The 25142-nt window shown below is 42.1% G+C and overlaps 1 protein-coding gene across 3 annotated transcripts in view; it reads left to right on the top strand.

Moving 5' to 3' along the window:
* Positions 1-24751, top strand: part of DEPTOR (DEP domain containing MTOR interacting protein) — a 75957-nt gene extending 51206 nt beyond the window's left edge. For 2 of the 3 annotated variants that reach the window (XM_088149009.1, XM_088149012.1), the window contains exons 7-10: positions 2762-2896; positions 6570-6640; positions 7958-8062; positions 18507-24751. In XM_088149009.1, the coding sequence (XP_088005135.1) occupies positions 2762-2896; positions 6570-6640; positions 7958-8062; positions 18507-18635 (440 nt within the window). In that variant the 3' untranslated portion in view covers positions 18636-24751. The remainder of the gene's footprint in view (positions 1-2761; positions 2897-6569; positions 6641-7957; positions 8063-18506) is intronic. The other variant, XM_088149010.1, reaches the window with a different exon arrangement.
* Positions 24752-25142: the final 391 nt, after the last annotated feature.

Here is a 25142-nt window from a genome sequence, read left to right as displayed (position 1 = left end):
AGAAAACAAACAAGCTCAGAGGACCCCAAGGACTCCAAACTTCTGAAGTAGAGATAAGAATCTGCCTTACAGTAACTCAAGAGTGTTGATCCAGCCAGCCTAGAACTATAGCTGGAAACAGTTACTCTGGGTTCTTAACAAGTTTCCTTTTAAAAATACTGCTAATTCTGATCCTGCTTGGAGAAGGCATTTCTTTGCTTCCTGTCCTCTTCTTTTTCTATACATAGGCAGCATGCAGCTGTTGACTGATTCCCCTCAAGAAAAGGCAGTTCTTTTACAAAACCAGATTCCCCACTCTTGCAATAATGCCTAATTTTGCACCTGAGTCCTCCACCTTGTTAGGAGAGAGGCTCACTTGTTAAGCAAATACTTTTTCCAAAATTGCATTTATGACCAGTTTCCCCTGAAGAGGTACGCTTTCCTTCTAACACCTTAGGAAATGGAATGGTTCCAGGAAATTCCTGTCTATTCACATGAAGTTTATTGCTATTAATTACATCAGGGTGTTGGCCTTTTAATGCTTGACAAAGGGATGTGGTAGGGAATATGACCTGCAGGCAAAAGTTCTCATCCATGTCATTTCTCTGTTAAAACATCTGGTGGTATGACAGATCCCCGTCTGAGTTTTGGGGGGATTACTGCTAGTAGACGAAACCAGATGTGGGCAAAGGCCTTTCTTCTTTTGTAATGGTATGTGGGAAAGACCTTGGGAGATGGGGCAAAGAGACTCTGCCAAAGGAACAGTTAGATAAGAGACAGCATAGCCCACAGCTGGATAGTGGGCTGGGCAAGAGGCTCAGAAGGGACCCTCCCTAAGTTCTTGGGCTGTAAAGGAGAAGGAGGGAGAATTGTACTTTCATACTTGCAAGATTCTGTTAATGTAACTTTACAATAAAGTAGAATTAGCTTATCCAGTCTTGTTTCCTGTCTGGTCTACCTGGTAAGGGTGACATATTTTCTCTTAGGGTCACAGTCTTTTGGGAGCCACCTGATAGGTGGGGCAAAACGTAGGAAAGTGGAGCAGGGGCACACTCATTCTGTCTCTCATATCCCCTTCTTTCTCACTCCATTTTTTCTTTCTCCCAAGTAGTGGATTGTAGGAAAAAGAGAGAGTGCTCTCACCAACTGTCTTAGGACAGCTACCTCTCACACAGTCAGTGAGAAACCAGATAACCCTTGCAAAATCAAAGGATAATTAGACCAGAATGCACAGAAGAGGGGGGCAAAAGGTTGTTATGTGCGGCAGGAAGAAAAAAGAAATACAAGAGAGTTGGAACATTGTTTCTATGTATAGGCCTAGTTCTTGAACCACCAAAGTTGTTGAATTTTTTGGGGTTATGGCTTCCTAACTTTCTTCCATAAATATCACTAGTCATAAGTTCTTGGATTTCTTATGAGGTTGCCAAAGTGGTTTGAGTCCTGCTTGCTACCTGAAGCCTGTCACACTTGAACTGATCCTGCAGAGACCTTTTGAAAAGAGACTGAGGCCATAAGCAGCTGTAGGAACGCAGAGTGCTTACCTCTGGAGAAGACCTGGTTCCATGATAAATGGTCTGTCCTGGTATAAGATAACTTCTTGGGTTCTTTATTACGCAAATTTAAATCTGTGCCCATTGTAAACCTGAAAAGCAAAATGTAATGTGAATAAGCATCTGGCCAATGCAGATCACCTATTGTAAATGTTGTGTAGACCTTGTGAGTAGTCTTTTCCCACTGATTCTTGATTCATCCCACCTCCCAGCATCTGGGTTTCAGGTGACATAGTATGCAGCTGAAGTGGATCCATTGATGCTTCACAGCAAGCATGTAGATGTTTCTGGCAGACAACCAGATAAATAAACCCAATGTTAGGCACTGTCAGTGCAATTTATTTCCTTTTGGGGTGGCGAGGGGTTTTAGTTTCAGGACCAGCAATAACCCAAGGCACTGTTTGAATGACATCCTATGTATTTTTCTGTTGGCCAGCTGGAGAGACAGCCCTAAAATTCTCTGTTTTCTGTATCCCACATTAGTAGCAATGAAGCTCATTTCCCCATTACTGCATTTTCATAGCATCACCCAGCCATCACTGAAGTGATATTAAGCCTTTCCTCATTACTGTTAACTTGGCACAACGATGGCAGAATAAGTCACTAGCATGGAAATAACCAAAGACAGCCACATGGCCAAACAGAATGGTTTGAAGTGATTTGTATCTTTTGCGGTGTAGTAGAACACTTGCCCAATAAGCGGGGAAATGATACAAGCAGTCCTCACTTAACAATAGTAATTGGGACTGGCAACTCCGTCATTAAGTGATACCGTTGTAAAGCACGACATCACGTGACCACGTTGACTTACAACGGCAGTTCTGGTAGTTCCAGTTGCCGTTCTTAGGCATGGACATAGTATATCCCATGGTCACATGACCGCCATTTGTGACCTCCGGCTGGCTTCCCCATTGACTTTGCCTGTCAGAAGCTGGCAGTGAAGGTCACGAATGATGATCACCTGACCATGGGACGCTGCGACCATGGTAATTGCGAGCTGGTTGCCAAGTGCCCTAATTGCGATCATGTGACTGCAGGGATGCTGCAATGGCTGCAACTATGTCCTAAGTCCCCCTCATTCAGCACCGTCATAACTTCAAATGGTTGCTAAACAAGTGGTCATTCCCGTAATATAGTTCTGATGTGACAGAAGAATGTAAGGAAAACAGTACGAGACGCGAGCCTGGTTCTTGTCTTCTCCATAAACCTCCCTCACTCTTTGGTTTGGACAGTGAGCCCCAGCAAGGAGATCAAGATTGTCTCTGCTGTGAGAAGAAGTAGCATGAGCAGCTGTGGCAGCAGCGGGTACTTCAGCAGCAGCCCGACCCTCGGCAGCAGCCCACCTGTCCTCTGCAACCCCAAATCTGGTAGGATGCTGAGCATGTTTGCAACGGTGATTGTTTAGGGGCCAGATTTCTGCATTGTTGCATTTAATGTGCACATTTTCTCTCTTTGTTTAAATGCAAATAGCAGCTACTCGGCTGGGGGATGTGATGGTGGTTGATTATGGTTTATTTATTGGAGAGCAAATTTAACCCTTTTTGTTCCCCATGATGAAAATGGCTCAACATGGCGGTTTACCTTGGGCAGAAATTAATAACTGTCTTGGAGGAGCAGTTACCATCCCAGGCAGAATTAATGGTTATATATGGCTTAAGGTCACATTTGGCTTTTTGAGATAACAGTGGTTATTCTGATACAAGGGGACATCCTTATATCCTCAGTACAAATCTGTGCTTTATGAAGACATTTGGTTGCATCATTTTTACATAAAAGAGAATATATATAGCTCAGGGTTGAACTGTGGAGTCCTTGGTGCTCTCTGAGCTTGGTGGTTTGATTGCAGACATTTCATTACCCAACTAGGTAACATCATCAGTGCACTGATGATGTTACCTAGTTGGGTAATGAAACATCTACAAGCACACAACCAAGCTCAGAGAGCACCAAGGACTCCACAATTTTTACATAGCTTTATGTTCCGTATCTCCCTCCTACCCCCACCCTCATCCCTTCAAATCTTACATCTTGGCAGAAGGCAACAGTAATCCATTTCTGTATTGTTGCAAATGACGCATAGAAACCAGGCATTGATTTTGACTTGACAGAATGTTGTCTTTGTTTAGGGCTATGCAGAGATTTGGATTTGAAGGGTTTGGAAGACATCTAGGTGTGTACATAACACCTGTCAGGATCCCTTTAAACCAGAATTTCTCAAACTTGGTAACTTTAAGATGTGTGGACTTCAACTCCCAGCATTCCCCAGCCAGCTTCATATCTGATATGAAGCAGATATGAAGGAAATTGTTTGGCCCTGGGTTAAGGTTCTGAACAGGAGATACATAGGCACTCGAATCACATTTTGCCCTCCGAATCCCGATCTCTCCACAGTCCTAACCTTTTTACATGCTTGTGGTGAAATTTATTGAATAAAATGTATATAAAGAAAGCAAAAGTCACCACCTGTCTGCCTTTGTGGAGCAAATAATCAAACAAATCACCACCTGTCTAGACAGCTGTAGACTATGCTGTACAAATGGCAGCCCCATGTAAAATTTCTTTTGGAGACTTGTACCATTTCCATTCAAAGGTGTGGAACTGAATGTCCGCAGGCTCCCTGCGATTAAATAAACAAACATGCCAGCACATTCAAAGCTAGCATGCCAGGCTAAAGAGAACCCTGATAAACTATGTTCAGATAAGCTGGGGTGTTTAAATGATAAAAGATTCCGGTATTTCACAACTCTGCACGTTGTTGGAAGTGGTCTCTCCCAGCATCCGATACATTGCATAGAGTGCTGGTTTTGGTATGATTTTTCTTCTTGGAAGAACCTTGCCTGGAAGCATCCTCGAGCTGGGTTCCCAAACCGCAGCTGGCTGTGTTGACATAGGTGCTGAGCCAAAAACCAGACCAACCACATTATTTATTCAAATGGCCTCTGGGCTACTGGATGTTTCTTAGGTTGAAGCAACAGAGACAACCACTTGTCTTACTGTCCCTTCAACACTTGTAACCTACAGTGTTTGTGAACACTGACTAAGCAGTGATGCATTTGATTTTACAAGCAATTCTTCATGGCTCCCATACAGTCATCCTTCATCTAACATTCACTCACTGCGTTGAATTCACAGCACTGATGGTATGTGAATAGACAGGGATGTGCACTGGTCAGAACTGGGAGATGTTTCTGGATCAATGACTCCTAGCAGCACCAGTCCGAAGGCATTGTGAGTTTTTCCATTTATCTCTCCGTAGTGGATTTTTGGTTTACACAAAAAGGCAAAAGAATTGGTGAAAAAGCATGGGAAGATTACAAATGCCTGGACTGCTTGTAAAATGCTATCTTCTAGGCAAAATAAAAAGCTTTCTTGGAGAAGCAGTCTGCTAAAAGTCACCACATCCTGAATCACTGATACTAGAGCCAGTTGTTTGTAGAATTCCCTGGATGCAGAATCATCTCAGAATCAGATTAAACTCCATGTTTTCTGCCTGGTTTGATTCTCAATTGTAGATCAGTCCGTAAGTCTTCTCTGTTGCTCAGTTGAAATCGCAATCCGCAGCTCAGGCACAAGCCGAACGGAACAGCCTTTGATTTATTTGAGCTGTGAATGAAACAGGGCAGCGCATGAAAGTGGAACAACAAAGTGATGATGCTATGACTGGGAGGAACTACAACATTCTTTCAGCTGTCACATCAATTCTTATCTGACAAGCCCTTCGTTAACCAGATGAAAGCTACCACCAGCCTGTTTTTGTTCTAAGCAATTTCCTGTGTTTCCAGAAAGATGAAAGATAACTCATTTCTGGACTTAAAAAAAAAAAAAAAAAAGGATAAAAAAGATGCTTATTCCAAGGGAAATTTGACTATGAAGAAATAATTTGGGGTTCTCTTTTCTCACGTCAGTCTGGCTCTGCATTAATAACTTCAGCAGACAGTTTCTGTAGCGCCATAATAGCTCTTTTCAGGCTGTGTGACAGAGGGTGCTTTAATTGTCTCGTGAGCCCACAAGCATGACTGATTTTTGTGATTCTAGACATATTTCCTCCTAATTTCCTCTCCTCTTTGGATATTACACTTACCAGCAATCAAAGTATAAATCCTGGGTTGCTGGGAATATTAATAATTCCCCAGCTTCCTCCCTTAACTTCTACTCAGCTTCTGCACATCTGTTTCAGTTGCAATGAATATCAGCATGTTCTTATCCATGTAGACCAGTGTTTCTCAACCTTGGCAGCTTTAAGATGTGTGGACTTCAACTCTCAGAATTCCCCAGCCAGCTGGCTGGGGAATTCTGAGAGTTGAAGTCCACACATCTTAAAGCTGCCAAGGTTGAGAAACACTGATGTAGGCTTAAAAGGCAGTCCCATTTACTTCAGCAGAGTTCGTAGGACTGATGCCTGATTTCTATGGACAAGGCAATAAAAAAGCATTGTGGGATCTATTGAGCAGTGCTTGTGATGTCATTCAGATTAAGAGCATAATTCCCTCTCTTCTTCCCTGTAGCTATACAGGGTTGTTTATTTCTCTGGATTTAAATGCTCGGAAACTGGGCATTTCCTGGGCGCGCGGACAAATGTCAAAATGCACATGTAGACTTTATGGAAAGGAGGAGTGCAAATCAGCAACCAACTTACTATTTTCTTTACGTATTCTGAAGCAAGAGGGTACTCCCTGCTGCAGCCTTTTCCCCTTATACGTTCATGGCATAAGCACATCCGGGTCATATCTAAAATTCGCTTTGTTGACAACGAACAGTTGATCTCCTTGACAATTGTGAAAAATGGCCCAATGATTTCCCTCTTAGGTGCAGAGGGAAGGTACAGAGTAATTGCTCTATTCTCAAAAAAGTCATCTTTGGGAGAAGAAAAAAGCAGAAGTAGTAAGTAGAAATAGTGATATAATCCTTGTAAAAAACAGCTGAATGAGGCCAGACAGTTCCAGTCTAAATTCCTAATTTGGAAGCAGCTTCAACCTATGAAGAATAACCAGAACCAAGGCTTATTTTGGTGTCCTTCCTGTTTTTTTTTTTTTTTTGCAGTATTAAAGAGAACAGTGACTCCTGAGGAACTCTTGAGGCCTGGGGCTCCCTATGCCAGGAAAACATTCACTGTAAGTTTTTGATTCACATCTTTATTTTCTGTTGCTCATCACATTTTGATCATTTATGCCCACAAAGGTTTATGCTGTGCTGCGACGGTTGCTTAGAGTTTTAGGTATTAAATTTCAGGTGCTGAACCTGACAGTGGCATAATTTGAGGTCCTTGGAAGCTTATTTTCATGCAGTGGTGTAGAAATAATACAACTGTTTTGAAGTCAGTTCCTGAACTTATAAATATGATTGATAAGATCAGAGCAATGTATTTATGTGCCCAGCTGGGGATGGGGTTAGGGCTGATCTCAGAAAGCTAAGCAGGGTTGGACTGGGTTGGTACTTGGATGGGAGACCAGCAGAATATGTCAAGGAAGAAGGCTAGGAAAAGACAATGGCAAACTGCTTCTGTATCACTGCCAATGAAAACTCCATGAATACGTGCATGCAATCACCAAGAAATGAGGTGGACAGATAGATACAGATACAGTAGATACAGATACAGATGTACAGATAGACACACACACACGTGCATATATACACACACATATCCATACACATATGCGTACAAGCACACATGCTTAGAAACATTTTGAACATGGAACGCTTTGCAGTTTACAAGACACACTTATATACATTATCTGAGCAAAGATAGCATATAAACTAGCATATGGTCTATAGTATAAATGCTTCATATTGGCTGTGGTTTTGGTCTCTAAGGAGGAAAGTTGCCCTACAATTAAGCTGTGCTTTCTTGACTCTTCTTGGAATGCAGATTTAAAATACAGTAGAGAAGAGTTAATAAGTGCTCCTTCACAAACTTTCCACCTTGCATTGTTGTTGTTTTGCTGGGCAAAGAACAAGAAGAAATTACTTCTCATTGTCAACAGAAGTTGGGTCTGTTGGTAAATGTCTTGGATAATTCCCAGCGGGTACACTGAGAATTGTGTGGGTGATTTTTTTTTTTTTAAGGTAGATGAATTTAGCATTTGGAGAAAGGGGGGCTAAAAAATGAGCTATGCTAATCCTGTCATTAGGATGTCTAAAGTCTGTGGTAATGTCTCCTTAAAACAAAAGTTGGAACGTCTTCCTGTTCACCGAACCAACACGTGCACATGCAAAGGAATGTAAGAATTAGTTTCAGTATGACCTGCTTTACCAAGAAGTTTAACCTTTTTTAGACAGGAATTAAGTGAGGCTCTTGACTTTGCCCACTGTATCATTACTGAATATCAAATGCTATTGCTTTGCTTAAAAAAAAAAAAGAGAGAGAGACTGCAGTAAGAGACAGATTATTAACAGGATTCCTTGTGGCCATCTTTTCCTTTTCTTTTAAGATTGTAGGTGATGCTGTTGGTTGGGGATTTGTGGTGCGTGGGAGTAAACCCTGCCACGTGCAAGCTGTGGATCCCAGTGGGCCAGCAGCGGCATCAGGGATGAAGGTAACGAGTTAATGCAGTTAAACATGCTAATGGGGAGGGGGACCTGGGGGGACAGGCGTTTGGGCCACTTCAGCTGGGATAAAACCCTGCCCAGAACTTCCATATAGCTCTTGTGAAAACAGTCCTATGTGACAGGCGCCCAGATCATGATCGACACATCTGCAATGTGGAGACTGCATGCTGTGTCCTGGCAGAAGTTAGTTAGGCTGTTGTTCTTACAATCTCAGTTGGGGGTATGCAAGGGGCCCTCTGAGACTTTGAGGTTGTGCTGAGAGCTGCTTCTATACCAGCAATCACTAGAGCTGGAATGGAAACTAAACTTGGCTTTATTTCATTCACATTCAACTACCATCTAAATTGAATTCATTCAATGGAGCTAATATGTTCACAGAATCTTAGCAGGGGGCTCAGAGCTTAATTAAGCATGGCAGGACCTGGTTATAACCTGGATGGGAGGCCACTAGGGAATCCCTCGGGTGTAGTCGACAGTGAGACGTTGAAAAACATTCCAGAAGGAAGGCAGTGGCAAATTACTTTTGTCCTGTTGTGCAGAAATGCTATGTTTGTGTCTGTGTCATCCCAAGGAGATTGAGGGCATCTCTATCTTTTTTTTAGTATGTTCACTTCACATGTATTTAATAAATTTATCTTTCTGAGACACTGAAAATTGCAGTTTAGAAGGTCTCTTGGGACAACATATGGGGAGTGGGGCAAATGCCCTCTTCAGAGTCTGCATCCCTCTCTGACCTAGGTAACAGCCAGGTGTGCCTCTTCCTCCCCTGAATCTCCCTTAGAGTGATACAATAAGGAGCATTCCCACTCCGTGCAGTAACAAACCCCAGCAGTGAAGACATTATTTCCCTCCTCTAATCAAATGCTCCTGCCAGAATAGCATGGAACCTCCCACCAAAAGACAAGACGCAGAAAACTTGGCGAGAATGAAAAGGGCAAGAATCTGGCCCACATTTTGCTTTCTCCAAGAGTCCTTGGTGCCAGGGCCAGCTCGCCTGCTCTGTCTTGAGATGCACCCAGAGGCATCTGGAGGATTGCTGCCTGCTGCCTTTGTTTAGAAAAGTTGCCATCTTCATTCTCCCCACACGCTCGCGCCTTGCACTCCTGTTGCTCACATCCCGCAGAACAAAGGCCTAGGGCCAGAGTTTGGGCTACAACTCAGCAGGCAGATTTGAAGAATGATTGTTCTGTAAAGCTGGAAAGAACACACATGAGAACGCCAGGGCTGTGCTTTGCATTTTGCAAGGCGGCAGGGAGACCGATCCAAAAATCACTCAATCTGGAAAGAGGCCTGAACCTCAGGTTACCAGAACTGGGCTGCAAAATTCTGGACAGCTTCTAGATGGCCACAGAGAGTTAAAATTATCTTGACTTTTTTGCTGCTGTTTACTGGCCTTCAGATCTTCGCAGCCCAGATCTCATAGGTAGATATGTTGGGAAAAATATGCAGGCATTCAACCAACCGTTCATTTCTAGGAAAAATGAAGAGGAGACTCAGATATCTCTGAAAGTCCCTCTTCTTAATATCCTGTTAATGGGAGCTCTCTGGAGTTATGTTTATGCTGAGTGAAAGTCTGTGTATGCCAAAGCTTCCTCTGCTTAGTTTGGTTTGGTTTATTGTTAGGGTCAGAAGACCAGCATGCAGAATATTGAGAAAGGTGCAAACAAACAGAATAAAAGAAAAGTTAAAAGGAGAGTCAAGCCTTTACTGAAAGCTGGGCAGCACCATATAGCTTACCAACCTGTCACAGGTGATGTGGGGGGTGAGCATGCCTTGAAACTCTGCTCTGCTGCTAGAGAGGCCCAATTGTTCATCTGATACGAAACAAACTTTGCCCTTCCTGCCTGAAAAACACTGTAAAAAGGCGTAATCAATGTCTTTACCCCATGGAGAAAATTGGATAGCATGGTTCACTGTCACCACCTCATCACTCCACAAGGACAAACGGCTTTCCCAAATGGTGTTGTCTGATACTTGTCCATCATCAGCTCTGGGAGAAGGGGATTATATTCAACTAGGGTAAAAGCCTTCAGATGGTTCAGTACTAGGAGGCAGAAATTATTCTTAACCATTCCTGCAGGCAAGCGACTGGATATTGAAACCCTTGTCAATCCGAATCTGATACGTTAAATGTTTGTTGGGTATTTTCAAATGCAGAAGAGTAATCATGGATCAGGAGTTTATCCTCCAGGGTTCTCTTCCCGGTTGCTTCTGTATGTTTTATTGATTTATTTTATTTATCAGATTTATATCGTGCCACAATCACAGATTCTTGGAGGCTCGCCTCACAGTATGTTCTAATGTCAAATACTCCACTGTGAATCTTTGGAACTGAAAACAGTCAGTGGAGTTCTCATGACCACAAGCATGAAAATTACCATGTGTGTTAATCTAGTTTGGAAACATGGGTGGAGACCTTCATGGTCCGCTGGGTTGCATGTTTCAGTCAAAGGCTATAATCTATATTCTATAATCTAATGCTGGGAAGGGTAACCAATTGCTGGCTGGAGGCTAAGTTTGTCATTTTTGGACAGCAAAGGTGCCCAGTGAATGGATGATGGTGTCAAGTGGATGAAGCCATGTCATTCCAAGGGGCAGGGGCAGGATTTTCCACCGTTTTTAGGATGAGAGAGGTTTTCTGGATGGGGATTTTGTTTTGAAGTCAGGGAAAAGCCTGTTTTAACTTTTGTCTGTTTCCTATCTCAAATTTTCAGAATTTTGGTTTGAGGTAGAGGTAGAAGCTGCTAAATGGAGTTTGGGACCATGTGATGTCCTCAGGTCTCTGGTGGTCCAACCTTGGCTAGTGCATGTTGCAGTAAGGAATTCAGCAGTGGGTTTGGGAAGGCCTCCCTGTGGGCAGAGCGTGGTGATGAGAAACAGATGTTAGAGGTGCCGCGATAGCTTCTCTCGAGCCTCCCTGCCATTCTTCTGTCCTGGAAGACGGAACTGTGCCTATTGCACGATCCGGTCCCAGCCCCTTAAAGAACACGTGCCTTTCTAGGAGCCTTAAATCAATAAATAATGCACCGCCCAGAATCCACTGGAGTTGGGAGGCCAATACATTTAAATAAATAAATAAATAATAAAAACAATAAAAAACCAAGGGACACATTGTGGGATTAAAATAAAAATCTGACACATCGTAATAGGCATCAGAACGTAAAATTGCTCTGTTCAAATCTGCTAGCGTACACACACACATATATACACATACTGTGAAATGTTGATTTTCCAGATTTACAAAATTCCGCTGAAACTTGTGCACTGCTGTGATGACATCGTTATTTGAATGATGCAAATAGCATTGTTTGCATCCAGTTATGTCATTTGTGTAATGACATCATCATGCAAATGACTGTATTTAAATGACACAAATGATGTCGGGTGTCAGCACAATGGTGAACTTCAGGGGACTTTCAGGAAGAACAGACTCCCTTCCCCACATTGCTTCTCCACACCTTTCTCTCCTTGCAAACCATCCTTGCTTCTACCATCTCCATCCATCACTTTCAGGCATCGCCTTTGGTTCTTAAACCTTCTCATCTTTTTCTTTTGGAGGGCATCATCAATTTCATCCCACCCTGACTTTCTCAGTCTTTATTTATTCATTTATTGGAGCTAGAGGCTGCCCAACTCCCAGCGACTCTGGGCAACTTATATCTCCAAAATTAGGAAACAGTAAAATGAAAGAAGAAAGACATGTACATCCAGAACAAATTAACAAAGGCTTGACAGCCATCGTAACCTTAGGCCTGGGAGCAGGGACAGGTTTTCAAAGACCTGCAGAACAGCTGCAGGGTGGGAGCCATACAGTCTTTGGGGGGAAGCTATTCTGGAGGACAGGCATCGTGACAGAAAAGGCATGCCTCCTAGGTCCCGATAGATGATATTGTTTAATTCAATGTTTCTCAACCTTGGCAACTTGAAGATATGTGGACTTCAACTCCCAGCATGCTGTCTGGGGAATTCTGGGAGTTGAAGTCCACCCATCCTCAAGCAGCCAAGGTTGAAAAACACTGATTGAAGGGACCTGGAGCATGCTTACTCTGCCCAATCTTACTGGGCAGACAGAAATTGTTGGGAATAGGTGATCCCTCAGACAACCAGGCCACGTCATCCCTTTCCTTCTCCTCTCAACTCATTCACTTTCTTCTTTCATTTATTTGTTTTGCAAGTCATCATTGGTCATTCTCTCTGTGTGATCAAACCATCTCACTATAACTTCTTTGTACTAGGTTTTTACTTTTCTTTCAGTCCATGTGCATTCAACACCCATTCATTTATTATTATTATTATTATTCCTAGCTGTTCCTGATTTACCACACACAAACATTTTCCCATCACTTCCAGAAAACATTCTGGACAAAAGCATGCTTTTATACAAGGGTTATTTTAGCTTCTTATGGAATAGATCCTGTACTACCTACTACCTTCCCAGCAGTGTTAATGTTTTTCTTAATTATAATTAAATACATGCCAACTTTCTAAACAAATTGTTTTTAGAATTCATGACCCCCAATCTGATTCTGTTAACCAACACTAGCTAATTATTTCAGGGTTGCTTCTTATCAGTAATTTAGTTCAAGTGTTACCTCATAATAACAATAATTTTGAAATGTAGTATCAAAAGAGAATCGCAGAAGTGAGTAACAATAAAATGTCAAATTTATGCAGATGATAATCCATTAAAGTTGTTCGTTGTGTTTAGGGTTCCTATTTCCCAAGACCAAGGAAGGATTATATTCTTTGTTAACTTGAAAAGAAATGATACATGTTAATCCTAAATATGGAATAGTTCCAAATGGCACAACTATTAGCCTGTTGCTTTAAACATTGGAAAAGGTAATAAAGATATTGACTGCACTGAAATAACTTTCAACTTTCAGTCTAATTGACCTGAATAGTATAGTGGTTACCAGGGGCATCTGTGAGAAGAGGGTAAAAAAAGTCAAGATGGCAGCTGTGAGCATGTGATCAAAGCCACACCCCTTTTTATGTGGGCTCTAAAGAGGGGTGGGGCTTCACTCGAATGTCCAGGGTCCACATCTTGACTTTTTGTACTCCCCCCTCTGCAGATGCCCCTGGGGTTAAGTGGCTGGACCAAGTTGCAGCCCACCCTCAGCCATGGAAATTGGCTGGTTGATGTTGGGCTAGTCACTCTCTTTCAGCCCAGTCTGGCTTGCAAGTGGTTATGGGAATAAATGAAGGAGATCCTTGTGCAAGCCTCTGTGAATTCCTGGAGGAAGATGGAAATCTAACAAAACAATAAATTCTGCAAACAGTGAAATAACCAGCTGACAGTTCGTTCTTTGTCTAAGTCATAACATATCAAGGACTGGCCTTGTTGGGTGGCAGGAAATCTGAAAAGATCCTCTGTTAGTTTGCTACCAGATTTGCAGGAACATGAAATCAATTTGATGGGAAGCGGCAACTTTCTTTTGAGCACCCAAGAACTTAACAGAGTTTGGCTTTGTATCCCAGGTCTGAAACCAAAGTGGAGTCAATATTGACCCAGAGATAAAGATTTGCAAACACCTGCCGCTCTTTCCAAAAAGCCATTGTAGTCATTGCTCATAGAGACCCAGTAAGGCCTGCTGGATCCAGCTGGAAGCTAAAAGCACTAACTCAGGATTTTGTTTTGTTTTCATTTCGACGAGCTGCCAAATGCGATAAGGACATTAGCCACTCAGTGAAAACATTAGTGCTGGCTTCAGGTGAGAAGAATGGTTTCTCTGACTAAGGACACCTCTTTCCAAAAGTGGAGATGGTTTTACTTGATATTTTTCATCAAAATAATAGTTCTGTTCGGGTGTTCAGAGAGGAAGAATACTCAGCAGGGGTTTTGCAAACCATTTGAAACGGTGCTTTACAAAGTACATTAGCACAAACAGCAGCTCCCTGTGTAGTGTTAAAGCAGCTGCTTCCTTGGCAAAACCTTTGCGTGGCTGCTTCAAAAGCTGCCCCTGGTTTTTACTTGTGCCTGCTCACACAACACTTTCACTGAGATTGCGGAGGAAGCAAAATGGTGGTGTACATACTTGCATGCAGAGATCTGGGGATAACTTTCAAAGTAACTATGTTACTCTTGTAAAGGACGCAGCTGCTTTAAAACTTCGACAAGAGATGGCTGAGCACCAGGGAATGCACCTCTTGTGAACATCATACACAGGCTTGGAACTTACCCCACAAATATCCCTATAAATATCCCTTGTGCCCTGACCATGGTCCACTGATGTAACCCACCTCAAAATATCCATGTCAGCAGGGTAGACTTCATGCATATAGTGAGAGGCCAGCATGTGTAGATCTCATGTGTGCATGATTTTTCTCTGCTGATATCTGATTTATACATGAGGAGGGTTTAGGTTTGGCTTCTTGGAACCTGCTTCACATCTTGCACAGCCATAGTTGGCTGAGCAAAATAAATTGGCTGGGTTCATACAACACACTAACCTAGAAAACATGGTGTGCCAACCACAGGAGTTAGATTCATGCAACATGCTAAGTTGCAGGTTTGTTAGTATGGCTTTGTTTGAAGTATACTGTGTGGACTCAGCTAGAAAAGGGGGAAAGTGGGTTGGGTTACTGAACCAGTCAACAAGACCTTTCCCAGGCTGCTTTTCCCAAATGGGTTTTCCAGGCGTAGATTTGCAACCATTGAGATACAAAGAACCAAGGAAGGCAGAGAAACAAAAGCAGATGGGGGAATGATTAAGCCATTTTTCCCCAAATTGGTGCCTTTCGGATGTATTGGGACTACAAAAGCCATGCTGCTGGGGATTATAATGTGCAAAGCAGAGGATGGACATGTCTTTGCAACCAAGGGCTACAGGATCATAATGTACAGGGTTGTGACAGGGGCATCTGCAAAGGATCATACAAAGAAACAGTGGGATCTTTGATTGCATCATTGTGGCCACCAACTTGACTTTCTTGACCACACTCTGTGGACCTCCCCTGGGGACTGCAGATGGTTCACAGGCTGCAGCTGCCATACCTGTCTCAAACCAATTGGTCTCACTATGGGGGGAGATGAATATTTCAAACAAGGAGTCTGACAGCCTGTTTTGCAGAAGGTGCTTGATGGGCACCTAAGATGAAACCTATCCAGGATGGAAAGGCCTGGGAGCTGAGGGCTGAGCCCCAGCAGCTGGGCCCATTCAGATAGCGCTGAGGTTGCTTCAGCCTTGGCTGCCAGCAGAGCAACAAGGTTTTGCTTGTGTGTTCATTTGGCTCGCAAATTCCAGTCTGGGCAGGAGCCCAATTGCTGCTGCAGTGCGTGCACCCTCTGCCAGACCGCACAGCTGTGACCTCTTCCCCCTTCAGAGCATTTGCTGGCAACTTAAAATAGCCTTTAAAGTTCAGCAGCTCTTGGTGGGAATTTGGATGCTGAAATTCTGTCTGCCTTAGAGATTAATCATTTTTGGAACCCCCTTTTTTCCTTCCGCCTGGAGGATGAATAGTGCCAACAAACATCTCAGCCTGCTTTGTAGGTGTCCCATCTCAGGAGCCTTCAGGGCACAAAGTAGCCTCTGTGCCTCAGGTTGGAACTAGACCAATCCTGATTCACTTAAGCCGGCCTTCTTCCACACGACAATGTCCAAAGGTTTGGGGTTCAGGCAGTTGTGTCTGTAGGCACTCTTTATGATGAAAGCAACATTGCAACATCATATTGCAAGCTCTACACTCCACATTTTTTATGGCATGCTGCTGCAACTGAAGCTCCAGCCCTTCCCTATATGCGGGTGATGTCACAATTCATGTACAAAAGGGGGGGACTTGCATTGCATTGGTGCAACCTGTTTTGGCCATTTGCCACTGCCATCCCCCACCCCCTTCCTGCCAATGTCACTCAGTTGATGCCTCATTGAGGACAGAGCAAGTTTGGAGAGTGGAAGAGCAGAAAGAGAATGCACATGGGAGAGCAAAAGGAAAGAAGGAAGGAGGAAAAAGGAGACGGATCTCTCTGAATTATTTTTTTAACTTGTGGGTGGTGCTGAGTTTGTTCATCTTCCCCTTCCTTGAGTCAGTAAATCCACTGTCTAACTCTTGGTCTGGTTCTAGGTGGAGAGATGGAATCCACAAGCAGCTGATCCTGATGAGAGATGTAGAGGGAATGAGACAGTTCAGATTTGCTATCATCATATGTAGCTACTGGAAGTGGAAACGCCTTGAGGAATGGGAGCTAGGCAGAGTCAGACGTGGTTAATGCTTGGTCAACAGACCCCCAGAATCCATTGACTATAGGCTAAAACAGTGTTTCTCAACCTCAGCAACTTCAAGATGTGTGGACTTCAACTCCCAGAATTCCCCAGCCAGCATGCTGGCTGGGGAATTCTGGGAGCTGAAGTCCACACATCTTGAAGTTGTTGAGGTTGAGGAACACTGGGCTAAGAAAGAGGGGCAACCCATTTCTGTATCCCTGGTAAGGAAACCATGAAGTCACCAGGGATCAAATTTGACTCAAAGGAGATTTGACTCCCTCCATGTGTGAAGTTTTACAAAACTTTTATACAGCGACTGGGTGTCCTCATAACTTTGTTTTTGTGGTTGTCAACTTGTTAAAGAGTCCCTGTTTGCTTTAGCAACACGAAGAGCACTGCCCCATCGGCAGAAGAATCCTACAGAAGAATAAACAGTGTTGTTTTTCTCACTTCTGCAAATTGAATCCTAGCTTCTAGTAAACACTTCCTAGAAAGTTCCTACAGTAATGTGACACCCCGCAGGCTTTGAGCTCCTGCGGGTTGAAAGCGATTAATGTTTATTCTCTGGAGCTGTAATCTTCTGTTTATGCCAGAGCTGGATTGTTGCTCTCACACACACCGCCCACTCCTCAGCCAATGAGATGTTCACACAAATGTGGTGTGTGCAGAAAGACTCTTCCTGGGGATGGTGTTAAATAAAAGATGTTCTCATGAAAGGCACAGCACTCAGTTCCCGCTTAAGATACTTTTACTCCAATAATGCTGAAGTACTGGGGAATCTCACTGTAACTAACTAGGTTAGAGCCTTGCCTATTTAAAAATTCAGCCGACAGATGACACAAAGTGGAAGTGAAAATGATGGATGTTAAGTGGTGGAATTAGCACCTTAGCTAACTGTAGTCACCTTCTTTGAGCCTGGATGAATTGGGGGCTGGCTTCTTTAAAAACCCCTGGCTCTTTTGTCATGGCACCGGGGGTGACATGTTTGCTCAGTCGTAGAATTGAGGGATTGCGATGGTTGTGGAAAATGTACACAACAAAGACAGGAGGATAGATTTGGAAAAGAGAGATAAGCTTGCTACATGCCAAGAGGACAGAAATCCTGTGATTTTAGAAATATTGCAGGTCCTCAAATGTTGGCAGATGGACTTGGCGCTGCAGAAAGCGTTGTTCCTTGCTTTCAAATGTTGAGGCTCCATCCTGTGTTGTTCCTAGCCACCCTACACATTTATCAAAACGAGCTGCAGAAAATCATTTACGTACTGAACTGCGTGACTGAAAGACGTCAGAAAATTGCCATGCCCTCCCTCCCATCAGCAGTTTCTGTGGTATTTTAAGACACTGCTAGGAGGAAGGCTAGACTGCGATGTGTCCACATGAAGGTTTTATTTCCCTTTAAATAGGGGACTCCAATTCTGCCCCAGCGCAGGTGAAGAAAGTCTGGGGCAAACAGATTCATGAGGGAAGAAGCAGGAAAAGGTGTATTCATTAAACTTTGGAAAGGAGATGCAGCCTACCAGATTGCATGCTTAATAGTTATAAGGTATTCCAAGGAAGAGTCTCAAAAATAGGCAATTTTTAAGTCTGAAGGTTTTAAAAGCCAGATCTAATCAGGAGACTTGAGAATAGCTGGGGCAGTGGGAATTCATCTTTGCTGCATAGACTATCCAGTCAACAGTAACTTTTAGGAAGTTAATTAAAGTTCCACAAACATTGGAATCATGTCAGATTTTATTCTTGCAGTACAAGAAAACTTGGAGTGCCTTCCTTGTTACGTTCCTGGTAGCTTTTGTTTGGCTTGCTCATCTGGGTTAAGACTTGCTCCCAATATTCTGCAAAATTAAGAAGCTCTCTTGGGATTCTTCCAACTAGATTGTGCAACTTTGCCTTCTCCTTGCCAAGAGCTGTCACATTCCTCACCTTTCCTCCATTGTTCTCCTGCCATTGTAAACTGTCTTTCCAGTTTAGCAGACTGCACTTGTAAAATTCAAAAAGATCTTTATTAAAATCTTTATTATCCAGAGATGCATTCAAATATTAATGGATAACTCTAAATGGGCTGGGAGCTGTAATATTAAAACAGATGCTTTGCTGGCATGATATGTCTTTGGGCTGCAGAAAGTTTATGATGGTTTTGTACTCAGTTTGCTTTCAGGCTCAGAGCAAACTGTTGTGCCTTTCTCCAGCATCATGACTAAGTGCCTTTGCCTGTTTCTCCTCCTCCTAGGTTTGTCAGTTTGTGGTTTCGGTGAATGGGCTCAATGTTCTCCATGCAGATTACAGGACTGTGAGCAATCTCATCTTAACTGGTCCTCGGACCATCGTCATGGAAGTGATGGAAGAAATCGAGCCTTGAGATATATTCCTGATCTGCTGCTCCACCATTGTGGATTTAGCTACTGTGCAAATAGAAGCAAAGTTATACAAGGGGATAAAAACATACTTTTTCTCAGAGATCAGTTTTGCTTCCTAAGTACTTTCCTCCCCTCCTTTAATGATAGAGTCTTCAATGGATGTAGTCTAAGACCATGGGTGCACATTGGTGAGTCTAAACTACAGAAGCACAAATCAGCTTGTGCTACACAAAGGAATGGTTACAGATCCAAGTCATGGCAAGCTTAGACGGTCAGTTTCATGGATGGGCAAGGTCTGATGCAGCTGTGAAATCTCACATTAGGAATCACGTCTGTGCCAAGCTCCTCAATGTCATCTTGTTTTTCTTTTAATTCACATTTTAATTTGGGATTGTACAGATTTAGCCCAGGTCTTTCAATGTAATGTCTCCAGGTACATTATGACCACAACTTCCAGAATTCCTCAGCAGAACCAACAGGTGAATTTGTGGAGAATTCAAGAAGTTTGGGTCCAGTTTGTTTGGAACATGCTCCATTGGGGCAGGTTGACTTAGAGCATGCCCATCCATTTTAAGGATCTGGTAGCAATTTCAGTTCAAATATATGGCTAGAAGTAAACTTTTATTTTGAAAGAAAAATGGTTACAGACTTGGTTCCAAGGAAGGCCCATTCCTACTTCCTGAACAAATTATGCAACAGAAAGCAAGTGTACATTTTAAACATGCTGTTTTTGCATAATTAAGTCTGTTTTGTAGCCAAGGATCTTGAAAAGCTAAACCAGTCAGACCTGTTTAGTTCTTTAATAGAAGACCACTAGCAAACCCTGGGTCTGTGTGTTAGACCGGGAAGTTGAGAAACTATCCAAAAGAAAATGATGGTAAATTACTTCCATATTGTTGCCAACAAAATGATATGGCTGTATCCATGTAGTCTATCACAGTCAAGCTCAGCTCAAGGGAACCGTTATCCTTTTATCTATGAAGATGGAGAAGAAACTTTATCAAGTACAGAAGCCCTGCCATCATCTTGATGAAAATCTCACTGAAGAATATAGTAGAGCAGACAGAATTCACTCCCTGATGCACACCACACAGTCCAGTCTTGCACAAGACATATGAACCTTAGTATGATGTGCTACCTACTTCTGGACCACCTGGGGCCATCAGCTTACGTTATAATTTAGCTGACATGCACTTTGTTACAATTTAGATATGCTTTTATAAATAAGGTGGGTAAATATCGATGCCACAATTTTAGGACATCCAAGATTCCGAGGTTTTTTTTTGAATACATCTATAATATTGCAAAAAGCAAGTCAATCAACTCTTGTTTCGACAGTTATAGAAACCTGACAAAATCCCTTGTGCTACAGCAAATAAAGTGGAATCTTATAAGCCATGCAGATAAATGTACATTTATCACAGTGGCTTAGCATTCTTAATCTTCCTGTTAGTTGTGCCCCTGCAAGGATTAAAAGGCCCACTGATGTTCTTTTGGGTCCTGATCAACTTGCCATCAGAGGTTGTGATCCACACATTTCATCCATCCCCAACAAGATCTCCAATGACCAACCTAAACTTGAAATTAATTGTGTGAATGCACTTATCGAACACAAGTTGTCTTACACATAATAACCACAGGGAAGGGTGGATATCAGGATCATGGCAAGCAGAGAGAAAGAATTTAATTCTTCTTCTATGATACTCACTAAATGTCTTTGGAGCTGCTAGTTATATTTTAGAAGAAGCTTCCATTGATGCCTGCGGGAACTTTCCTGATACTGAATGTAACAATGTTGGAAAGATTATTTTTATTGGGATCTGTGGTGAGAAGCAAAAGGCCTCTCAGCTCTAATTTAGCTGCAGTTAACATAGACTCTCCTATTTACTGGGGAAGGAAGAGTTTGGGCAAAATGGTGAAGGAAAACTGGCCTTTCATATTTCAGCTGAGTCACATGTGAGCTGCATTCACACAACACAATCAGGTCTGGTAAAGATTTGGATGATTCACATAAATCATTGTTTAATTAGTATTAACCTTAATTAGTTTGTTATGACTTTGTGACTGTGTGAATCCAGCCTTTTTTAGTTATTTTATGGTTCAGTTTATTGTGGAGATCTTGAAAAATGGTTAATTCAGAACCCAGGTAAACACAGCCTGGTTCTGATAACTAATCTTGCATTAAGTCATTAAAGGTCACTAAGGTCATTTGAAGATGTTCAACCACTCGTGGTATAGTCCTTCCACAAAATGGTTCCGTCTCCACTGTGAGATAATTTGGAACACTAATCATTGAAATGTTCCCTGTTCTTGTAAGGCTGTAATATCCATGCCAGCTACCTTTTTATAGGAAAGGAGACTTCATAGTGATCCAGCCAGAGGAAATACTCTGGCAACACCAAGTTTAAACAGTTTCTCAAGACCTGAGGCTGTAAAATGCCTCTTTGCCAACCCTGAGACCCCAATGATTCTTGATTTTCAGTGGTCGTTCTCATCAATAAATGGATATGCTGTCTGGAAATTATAGCCCCACCAGATCTGCAGGCCCCTGGCTGGAAAAGGCTGTGAGAGATGAAATTGGTTAGATGAGCATTTATTTGCTTCAGTTCTAACTAATTGGCTGTATTTATGTCACATACTTAACCAGGCCACATAAAGTCTTAGTGGGCACTTTTGCACAACATGCTAAACTTGGTTAAGTTTGTCTCTGTGTTGGCTTCACATATTATGCAAACTCAGCCTGTTTGGTTAGATTATGGTTCAGTGTTTTCTGCAAACTCAGAAAATGGGTTAATTAAGTAGCCAGGTTAGGTGTGTTACATGAACACAGCTGTTTAGTAAGAACCTTGGGAAGACCAGCGGAAGCCTCTTATAAGGTGTTCCAGTAATGAGCTTTATTCATAGACATACATTGCCCTCTAAAGCTGGATGGCTGCTAGCAAGCTGCTAATGTGTATAATTCCAAGGACAAGGATTAGACTTGAACCCCTGAGCTTGATGTTCCCTGGGTAGCATCCTAATCTCATTCATCCTAATCTGAGGCTTTCTAAATTGACTTCTACACTGGACTAAAATCTGCATGATCATGGAAAATCATTGTTTCTTACTTGCAATGCTGTGTCTGGTTCTGGGCACAGCAATCTAAAAAGGACATTGATAAGCTAGTGCAAGTTCAAGGGAGGCTATTCAGTCCTACTACAGAATGATTAAAGGAGTTGGGTATGTTTAGGTTGTAGAAGAAGTGAGATAGACAGACAGACAGACATATGTCTGCTGGACAGAGCAAGGAGCAGCAAGACATGAAATATGTGTCATGAAGTTCTGGTGCAAACTCTGCTCCTTATACAATATAAGGGCCATGTACCAAAGGACAGAGCTTGCATGGCAATGTCACTATGTATGTTTCATCAGTTTGGTGTCATCGTGTTTCAGAACGATGCCTATGTAAGAGATATAAGATAACAGACTTCAAATATGACATAGAAGGTGTAGACATTCTCTCTCGCCTCAGAGGGCAGTGGATTAAATCTATAAGGAAGTTGACTTCCTAAACATCTAAACATCAGGAGGAACTTTCTGACTATATGAGCTGCTACCCAGTGGAACAGGTGGCTGCATGAAGTAGTAAGTTCACCTTTGTGGGAGGTCTGCAAACTTGTCAGCTTTACCAGGTAGACCAGACAAGAAACAAGACCAGATAAGTTAATTCTACTTTATTGTAGAGCTACATTAACAGAATCTTGCAAATCTAAAGTACAATTCTCCCGCCATCTCCTTTACAGCCCGAGAATTTAGGAAGGGTCCCTTCTGACCCTCTTGCCCCACACATTATCCAGCTGCAGGCTATGCTGTCTCTTATCTGATCATTCCCTAGGTAGCATCTCTTGACCCCATCCCCCATGGTCATTCCCACACACCATTAAATCGCCGAAGCTGGATGGCTATCTGCCAGAGATGCTGTAGTGGATCCTGCACTGAGCAAAGGTTGGACTAGATGGCTTTTAAGTTCCCTTGCAACTCTATGATTCTGTGCTGTGCAGCCAGCCTGACCTGGTATCCTGCAGGAGTGTGGAACTGTCATTATCCTTAGCCAATGTGGTCAGTGATAATCCAACACATCCAAATGGGACCAGATTTGAGTATGTTGCTGTTACCCATCCCAGAGAGTTATAATGTTGGACCAGGATTGGGGAAACTCAGGTTTGAGTCTTGTTGAGCCAAGGAGCCAACAAGGTGACTATGGCCTGTGCACTCTGGTTGTGTTTGCACAACCTGTTGAACCAGGTGATTTGAAGTCCTCCTGGATGCATTTGCACAACATCCTAAGCCCAGTTTGATTTAATCTTGGTTATGGTTTATATGCCTTTGTGTGTTCATCAAACTCAGTTTGATTAGCTTATGAATCTGTTTAGTATAAGAGCACAGAAAAGTGGTTAATTTGGTAAGCAGGTTAAATGTTTGTGTGAACACAGTCCAGCTCTCTTGCAGCTCTCTCAGGATTGTTGTAAGGATGAAAGGTTGGGCGTTTCTGAAATGCACCTTGTTGAGAAAAAGCGGGACATAAATGCTGTGATGAAAAGAAATATGAATACAAAATGGATCAACTACCACCATGATCTGGAAGACGGGATGCATATATTATTTTAAAAAGGATATAAAACCTTGCAATTGTCTCAACCTGCTGCCTGGGATTCTTTATGTGGTAAGATCACATACTGTGTGTTGATTTAAATGCCATTTGGACTGAAGTTTTCAAGGAAGCCTTTAGCATACATTTTTTTTTCTGCCTTGATACTAAAATCAGTGGAAGCCTTTGAAAAGACTGAGTTTAAAGCTGTAGTATTCAATGACAGGCAGACATTCATGAACTCAAAAAGACTTTTGTACAGCTTGAGCAAAAAGAATGGATCTGCAGAAGCTTTATTTGGCAGGATTTTTGGAGCACTTAAAATAGAGAACGCTACAAGCATAATTGCCTTCAAATGTGCCTCTTGACATTGTGGAATAGATAGTTGCTTTTAAAGGAGCAGAGCATTCACTTTTTGAACTATCTAGTCATTTCTTTTCAGAAATGGTTGTGAAAAAGTTCGAATGAAAGTCTAGTGGAGAGCTGATGTTGTAAAATTAAGCTAGAGTTGAGTCCTTTCCCCACAAGATTCAAGTTAAAAAAGAAATGGTTTCATGTGATCTTCATATTCATCCCATTGTTATCACTGCAGATCCATGTGATCAGCTGCACCACTTAGAGAAAAGAAGTGTAAAGCTCCTCTCAGATCACTTTTAGCTTGGATAATCTATTGTCTCTTTTTAAGCTGGTGTTCAGATTCATGAGCTATGTAGCTGTTAGATTGAACAATTAAAATATCAGGTTTTAGACCATGTTTCTGGCAAAGATGAAGGAGAAGTTCATTTAGTTTGCATTTGAATATGAACCTACTTAAGTCTCTAGTTGGAAATTAGTAAAGAACTGAAACTTGGCTAACTTTCTAAATGGGCACTTTTCCAACATTTACAGTGCAATTCAACAATTTTAAAAAATGATGATTAAGGGAAGTCTATACAAAGTGCATATTTATGACAGTAAAGCTCAAGGATGCATTGTGTGGGAGGAAATTACTTGCAACAACTGTCCACATTAGCAAAATTGCACGGTTTGGAAGAAATGTGCACCCAAATGCACCCAAGTCTTGCTACTATCTTTTTGGAAATCTCAAACCGTCATATTTGACAAACTGAACTTGACCGGAAGCACTGGAGGAAAACTGAAATGGTCAGATTTATCTGTCCATGGTTTCAAGATGAATCTTGTGGGGAAGAGAGGGGAGGGCAATTTGACAGTGGGCAGAAATTTTTAAAAACTATATAAAATTTGAGTAAGATGTTTGTAAGTTACGGGGGAAATGTGGTTAGTTTTGAATGTGAACAGATATTTGCATTACTGCAATTACTTCTCAATCCAACTTTGACAAATGTGCCATAAATTTTATTTGAATGTATATCTATTTATATACTTTCCACAAAAGTGTATAAGCTGTATACAACAAGTATTCTGGACTGGGACTCGGACTGTATATGAACTGATCACATTTTTAAAATAAACTTTTTTTAAAACTGCAAAGTGTTTGAAGGCCTATGCAAATGCACATGATATGGCATTCTCCACTGTTGTTCACAACTGGAGGTTTATTGTACAGTCAAGGTATGCACCCAAAGTGTTGATAAAGATTCAAAGATTTATATCCCCACATATGAGGAGTACTAACTTCTCAGTTACACTGTTTATATGGTGAAGCCACCAGGATTTGGAAGAACATCTGATGCTAAAAATCAACCCTAACTGCACTTCTACCGACTCACAGCTAAAAAAGATGGAAACTTTTTCTCTACCACTAAAGTTGGTAACAAACCTGCTGTGCTTTCGGTTGCATGAACAGTTTTCTTGGTGACCTGAGAAAGCAGCCTTCCTTATATTGCATAAGACGTAGGCAGCCCTGAAATATCACAGCAAT

The sequence above is a fragment of the Python bivittatus genome, unplaced genomic scaffold, assembly GCF_059951505.1.
Source record: "Python bivittatus isolate LINGU-HERP-01145 unplaced genomic scaffold, Pbiv_v1 ctg000590_np1212, whole genome shotgun sequence".
In the NCBI taxonomy this organism is placed as follows: Eukaryota; Metazoa; Chordata; class Lepidosauria; order Squamata; family Pythonidae; genus Python; species Python bivittatus.
This window is presented reverse-complemented; position numbering and strand designations above follow the sequence as displayed.